The 6,716-nt window shown below is 38.4% G+C and overlaps 1 protein-coding gene across 4 annotated transcripts in view; it reads left to right on the plus strand.

Annotated features, from left to right (window-relative positions):
- The window catches only part of LOC112154447 (dynamin binding protein), a 51,386-nt gene that overhangs the window by 25,970 nt on the left and 18,700 nt on the right, over nucleotides 1–6,716 (plus strand). The window contains exon 1 of one of the 4 annotated variants that reach the window (XM_024285390.2): nucleotides 3,782–5,642. The exons of the other annotated variants lie outside the window; for them this stretch is intronic. Within the exon in view, the coding sequence (XP_024141158.1) occupies nucleotides 3,959–5,642 (1,684 nt within the window). The 5' untranslated portion in view covers nucleotides 3,782–3,958. Of the gene's footprint in view, nucleotides 1–3,781; nucleotides 5,643–6,716 lie in introns of those variants that run through there. 4 annotated transcript variants of the gene reach the window in all.

Consider the following 6,716-nt stretch of genomic DNA (forward strand, 5'->3'; position numbering starts at 1 on the left):
TTTCTTTTTGGCTATTTTGGAGTTCAGCTAATATTTCAGCTACATGCTAGCTGTTTTGGCTAACTTAGACTTTTTTTGTTGTTTTTTAGGCTATTTTTAGAGTTTAGCTAATATTTCAGCTACATGCTAGCTGTCTTGGATAACTTAGGCTTTTTTATTTTTTGGCTAATTTGGCATTTAATTAATCTGGCTATCAGCTTCAGTTTTTAGCTATTAATTTCAGCATCTTCAGCTTTCATTAATAGCATCTTCAGCAACCAAATTTAGCTTACAGCATTCACACTAGCATCACTTGATAATACTGATGTAAATATTTCTAGTTTTTAGTTCATTTAAAGCTAATGATGATTAAGATGTGTGTTTTACATCCACTTGCATGACCCGATTAGTCGACGAATTGGAAAAAATAATCGTTGATTAGTCGACTACTAAAATAATCGTTTGTGGCAGCACTAGTACGTACACATGACGAACGTTCTAAATGGGCATTCTTGAATACTCTTTTAGAATATGGTGTTCACATTGCAAGTCTTCTTTCACAGCTCTATTTCGATATTCCAAAGATTTGGTGTCGTATAATTACGGCCCGGCACAAACCACAACGATTGATTCCTCCTTCATGATCAATTTTCAAACATTTGATACTTCAGTGACTTGTAAAAAAAAACCCTATCCATACATTATTATAATATTTTAATCCCTAATTGGTTAAAGTTCAACTGGTTTAACCTTCAATGGTCCGAAAACAGCCTTAAAAACTTGCGTAGCAACCGTGAACGTGAGAATTTTGAACGTGGAAGCCTGAAACATTAATTTATGTGCATTTACATAAACTTTTTATTGGATTTGGTCTCTTAAATGAATGTTAACGTCCGAACCCAGTGAGAACATAGCTTAAAGTTTCCCTTTGTTTTTGTCTTTAAAGTTGTACTGCCTCCATATCATGAATTATCTTTGTCTAAAAGGCAAGTTTGTCATACTTTTTATCCCGCATCATCTCATAAAAACTCACTTACCCCGGAGTGTTTTTCCGCTCTTATACACTATGTTTTTCTTCTATTGGTAGAACTTCAGAGACAATGAAAGCTTATTGTTACAAGGCAGGGAGCAGCTTGAGGACTGGGCCCTACCCATACTTCACTGCAGTTCTCAGTCCTTATGAGGCCCGGAAGAGAAAAGAGACTTCTTACCAAAATAAAAAAGAAGTTAGCTTTTATTTGTATCAATCTTACTCCTTTAAAAAGTTTAAATGATAAAAGACATTCAAGTACCAGTCCAAAGTATGGACACAATTGCCAATTCAAAAGCAGTTAAAACCAAAATACAAAGAAAGCAATTATAACTAGACAAGTGATATAACTTGTCATTATGTTTGTGTGAATGCTATTTGCTGAAAGTAGTCGCTGACGATGCTGAAGCAGTTTGCTAAAAAAGGCAAAAGCTTTTGGTAAAATGCTAAATGATTTGAAATTCCATTAAAACTGATGTTGAAGTTGGCCTAAATTTCTTAAAAATGTAAGATTGCTTAAAAATGCTCAAAACATGCCAAAAACATTTAGTGTGTTACTTAAATATCAGCTAAGCCTTAGTTCTAGTAGATGCCAAATTTGCCATTTTTTTTCAACCCCCCCCCAAAAAGCTAGCATGTTGCAAAAATACTAGCTAACCCTAAAATAGCTTAAACAGATTAATGCGAAATTAGTCCAAAACGTTAGCCTGTTGCTAAAATATTAGCTAATGTTATAATTAGCCTAAAAAACCTTAGTAGATAACAAATTAGCCAAATGATTTAGCTTGCTAACGTTTTGGCTAATTTGTTATCTACTGGGGTTTTTTTTTTTGAGTTTAGCTTCAATTTTAGCAACATGCTAATGTTTTTGACTAATTTAGTTTACTGATGAGTTTTAGGCTATTTTGGAGTTTAGCTAGTATTTAAGCCATGTTCTAGCTTTTTTTTTGCTAATTTGGCTTATACTGAGGTTTTGTATGCTAATTTGGATTTTAGCTCATAGTAAAGCAACATTCTAGCGTTTTGGCTAATTTGTTATCTACTGGGTTTTTTTAGGCCAATTTAGAGTTTAGCTTCTATTTTAGCAACAGGCCAACATTTTTGACTAATTTAGTTTACTAAGGAATTTTAGGGTATTTTGGAGTCTAGCTAGTATTTAAGCAACAACCTAGCTTGTTTGGCTTATTTTGCATCTACTAAGGTTTTTTGGGCTAATTTGTAGTTAAGCTCATATTTAAGAAACACACTAAATATTTTTACAAAATTAATATTTTTTAAGGATTTTTGAGCAATTTTAATACAATTTCTTTCAGAAATGTAGGTAAACTTCAGCGCTCTTTTTTAGTTCTGAAATGAAATGTCCATTCTTTTAGCAAACTTGACATTTTGCAAGCTCATCCAATATTTGAATTTATCTAATCTAAGTTAAAATATTTTTGAGGATTAATTACTTAAGAAATGCATTTCCTCTCTCTCTTTTTTTCTTTTCTACTCTGTTGATGTCGTTTTAGAAACTCTTAACGCTTTCTACAGTCAGCCTTAAAAGCAAATTATCCAACCAGCCAAAGTTCATTAAATGACGTTATCTCTCCACTCCACATGGCCTTTTCCTAATTTTCAGATGTCCCGAAAAGCCTTGTGTGCTTAAGCAAACGCGGCTCAAGAGAGCAATGTTATATTTGACATTCCTGCAACTGGAACACCTACACAAACACAGTTTCGGTCTTGTTGTTCTAGTGAAATCGGAGATACTGTTGGACTGTTTTCCACGAAAAGAGATCATATATTAGGTAGATTTTTGCTTTTTAGGTTTTCCCTCTGCTAATTGTTATTAAATAATTTCTAATGATTTGATGAATATTAATGCAGTATCAGAATACTTGCATTTTTTTTTTTCTATTCCTTGGATTTTAGGTCGCAGATATACTAATTCGATTCTAGACATCAAAGAAACCTAGAATATTTATTAAACAGTGATATATTTTGGTTGAGTATTAGTGTTTATGTACAACCTTTAAGTCCTTCAGTTGTCCTTATATTTGTCGCCTTAATGCCAATGTCTTTGATGCATGATTACAGAGAGGAGACTATACTGTACTCTGGCTTTATGAATAGCTTAGAATAGAAAGTTTTTTTCTCACACTCTTCTTTTGTGAGAGTGGGGACAGGCTGGAACAATAGCTCATTGTAGGCCAGCAGCAACTCTTCTGTAGTCCTTCTAATTGGGCTGTGTGCTGTACCTTCACACGCTACTTAACTAACTATAACCATCTAGAGATATGATGGATGCATATGTGCTTTTCTTGGCCCTCCAAGGAAAGTCATATGGACATTTGTGAATATTTGTTTTTTCCCCTCGTATGGGTCAAAATTGTTTCGCTTCTGAGCTCAAGTCGGAAAAAATCATGGAAAAGTATGAGCTTGCACTTTAAATCTTTACAAATATCCTCAAAAGACAGGAATTAAGATTTGAAAACAAAGTATTGTTAAAGTCAAACAAGGCCAGTTCTTGAAGTCTCACTGGGAAGTTTGTCAACATCCTCAGAAACTCTTTTACTTCCTCAAGCAGAATCCCTAACCACTTGTTCAAAAGGAAAGACTTCAGAGCTAATCCTCCACCCATGTGACTGAATTCAGTCATTAACCCAGGCAGGCCACTCCCTCAATAACCCTACCCCTCCCCCTTGTGTCGTGATTCGCTGACATGGCCGAGGGGAGGGCGAGTTTCAGTTACCATGAGGGTTTGGGAGGTGCTTGAGCCGGGCACTCCTGCTGTGGCAAGAGAAGAGGAGACGGAGGAAAACAAGTAGGAGCCAGTGACAGTATGCTGAGCAGGTGGAGTCTCCCACGGAGCTATGTCATGGAATGCAGGACTTTGGACAGAGCGAGCGCACCATGTTAAGGAAGAAATTTCCAGCTTCGGATAGGCTGATTTGAACAGCAGGAGCCATGAAGAGTCCGGTTGTTTATGGCAACCCAGCCATGTTTAGTCCGGTGGATTGGAACTTTGCTGCTGGAGCTCCAATGAGGAGGGGAAAGAGCGTGGAGGAGCTGGGGGATGCTGGGATGGCCAGAGAGAGGGAAAGGATGATCCATTTGCAACAAATGCAGCAACTGCATCAACTGCAGCTTCAACAGCAACAGGTTGGATATGCTTCATATGGAGTAGTTCCCCCTGGTCACCCTCAGAGACCAGTTTTGGTACAAAGTCCAGCTCAACCCTGCCCTATGCCGGTACACGGTGCTGTGATGATGCCTGTAGGTGGGCCTGTACCACCTCAACCACACATGCCGGGTCAATGGCCGGGACAATGGGACGGTCAAGTAAGGGAAGGTTACCAACCCAATTGGGAGTATGATAACAGACACCAGATGCCTCACGGTCAAGACGTTTACTTCCACCCTAGATCGGAAGATGGTCACCTGGATTTAAGGATATCTGAATGGAAGGGCAAACACTGTTTCTACCAGGCTCCTGAGGATTACAGTCAGCAGGATTACAACAGGACACTTCAAGAAAATGATAATTATGACTTCAGAAGTCAAGATTACAATGAAGTGAATGAGGATAGAAGAGCAAGGGACAGTCGAGACAGAGAAAATGCTCATGAGTTGGACCATTATGACCACAGGAGACGCAGAGATGTGGATGAGTATGATCGCAGTGACAGATACAGGCACAGAGATCATCATGACAGGAAAAGCAATGAGCATTGGGATGAGAGGGAAAGGTATTATGACAACAGAAAACACGTTAAACGTAATCATAGAGAGAATGACCGCTACTATAGTGAAAATGAGGAGTACTGTGATCATAACGATAGGTACAATGACAAAACTGATCGCCACAAAAATAAAGATTATTATGACTCTAAGGAAAGGCATCGTTCCAGAGACGGAGACTTCTCGTACAGACGTAGGGAGGAAGACCGTTACTTTGACGATCAAAAACGTCAGGACCAACGATATGACCGTCATGCAGAGGATAGGTACGAGCGTGAAGAAAATCAACACAGATACAGAGATGACTATAACCAAAGGGGTCAGGAAACACATGGCAGAAGAGGAAGACCCCATTATGACTCTGACATTGAGGAGCACCGGGAGTATGCAGGGAGAGAGACCACAAGAAGAGACCACCACTACAGATCCAACGAATCAGAACAAAATAGGAGATATGACCATTACAGTCATAAACACAAAGACTACAAAGACAAGAGACGCTATGACTGGAGATCAGACGACGAATTTGACTATGATGACCGTTATGACTCCCGAAAAGAGGACCACTACCACGACAGGCCACGTGACACCTACAGGAACTTGCGTTCAGTGTCTGTTGATTCACCTTATGAGGAGTACCCCGAAAAAGATCGCAAGACGCATTGTGAAGAATGGGTTGAGCAGCAGAACCAGAAGTTGGTGCTGGGGGAAATGCACTCCTTTGAGGATCCCGGTGTGTATCAGCCCAGCGATGAGCAAGAAAAGGGGTACGAGTCGAGTACGGGGAGCAGTGGTTCAAAAAAGGGTCAGAAGCCTTTGTACATGGGCTCCCTAGACAGAAACAGCTCCTACAGGAAGACGACTCCAAGCTCCCTGCAGACGTTTGGCACCATCAGGAAACAGAAACAAGGTAAACACAAGGATCCTGTCATGTGATAGAAAGCAGTCATCCTGGAATTAAACCGAAGATTGGTTAGGTATTAAAACCATTTGTGTATCCTAATCTTCATGTCTTTACATGATTCAAGGTAGTTCAAAATGTTTTATAAATCTAAAAAAAAACATTGACTTGACACAGTATCATCAGTCCTTGTTAATTTAGCAGGCTGAGATAGGCTTTCCACCCTCTTGTCATTGATGACCTCCAGATGTGCTTTTGTAATCAATTCTGTGCCTCCATAGTGCTGACTACCCACGCTTACCAACTACTCCTTTAAAGTGAGAGGCATTATGGGTGTGTGTGTGTGGGAGTATCACTTCTGTCCAAAGAAAGTGACTTGTCAGGTGTTCGTAGGTACAAAAACCTGCAGAACAGGTTTTTTAGTTTCTTCTGTCTTTGTTTGCTGTATATCTTTCCTTCTCTACATATCCTGTTTGCTGCCAGTTTCCAAATCTTTGAAGCTATGTGTGCTCGTAACTTGTCTGTTCAGTTCTTGCATGACTGAAAAGTTGGTCTTTTATTGCTTTTTTTTTTTTAAAGACAGAAATCCACTGTCCAACTTAGTGGAATGTTCCGTGAAGGACAGGGCGTTTTCTGTAATGTTTTGTACACAAACCTAATTTTATTTATTATTTCTGTAGTTTAGAAAGATATAAGTGAGGGGAAAGTCTCAAAAAGTTCAAGTTTGAACTTTGAAGTGGTGCTAAAAACTGCAGTTTTTCCTCAAATAGATGCATTTGAGGGTCTATGAAAGTCTTCACAATTCTTTTATTTCTCCAGTTAATTCATCCCATGCTGTCGTTGATCCGCCTTGACAGTGAATTTACAAAATTTTATCGAAGATTTAATTAAAAAAAAAGGTAAATGTGATTTTTTTTTCTGCCCAGCTATTTTGCCGTTTAACAAAAAAACCAATATTTAATTTTCACAATAAGTCAGTCTTTCATGCATCAATGTACAAGTAGTTCAGACAGTCGATGCATCAACATTTAGTCAGTAGTTTATTTTCACTTAATATTACACCACATATTTATGAATTCATAA

Source organism: Oryzias melastigma, linkage group LG19, assembly GCF_002922805.2.
Source record: "Oryzias melastigma strain HK-1 linkage group LG19, ASM292280v2, whole genome shotgun sequence".
Taxonomy (NCBI): domain Eukaryota; kingdom Metazoa; phylum Chordata; class Actinopteri; order Beloniformes; family Adrianichthyidae; genus Oryzias; species Oryzias melastigma.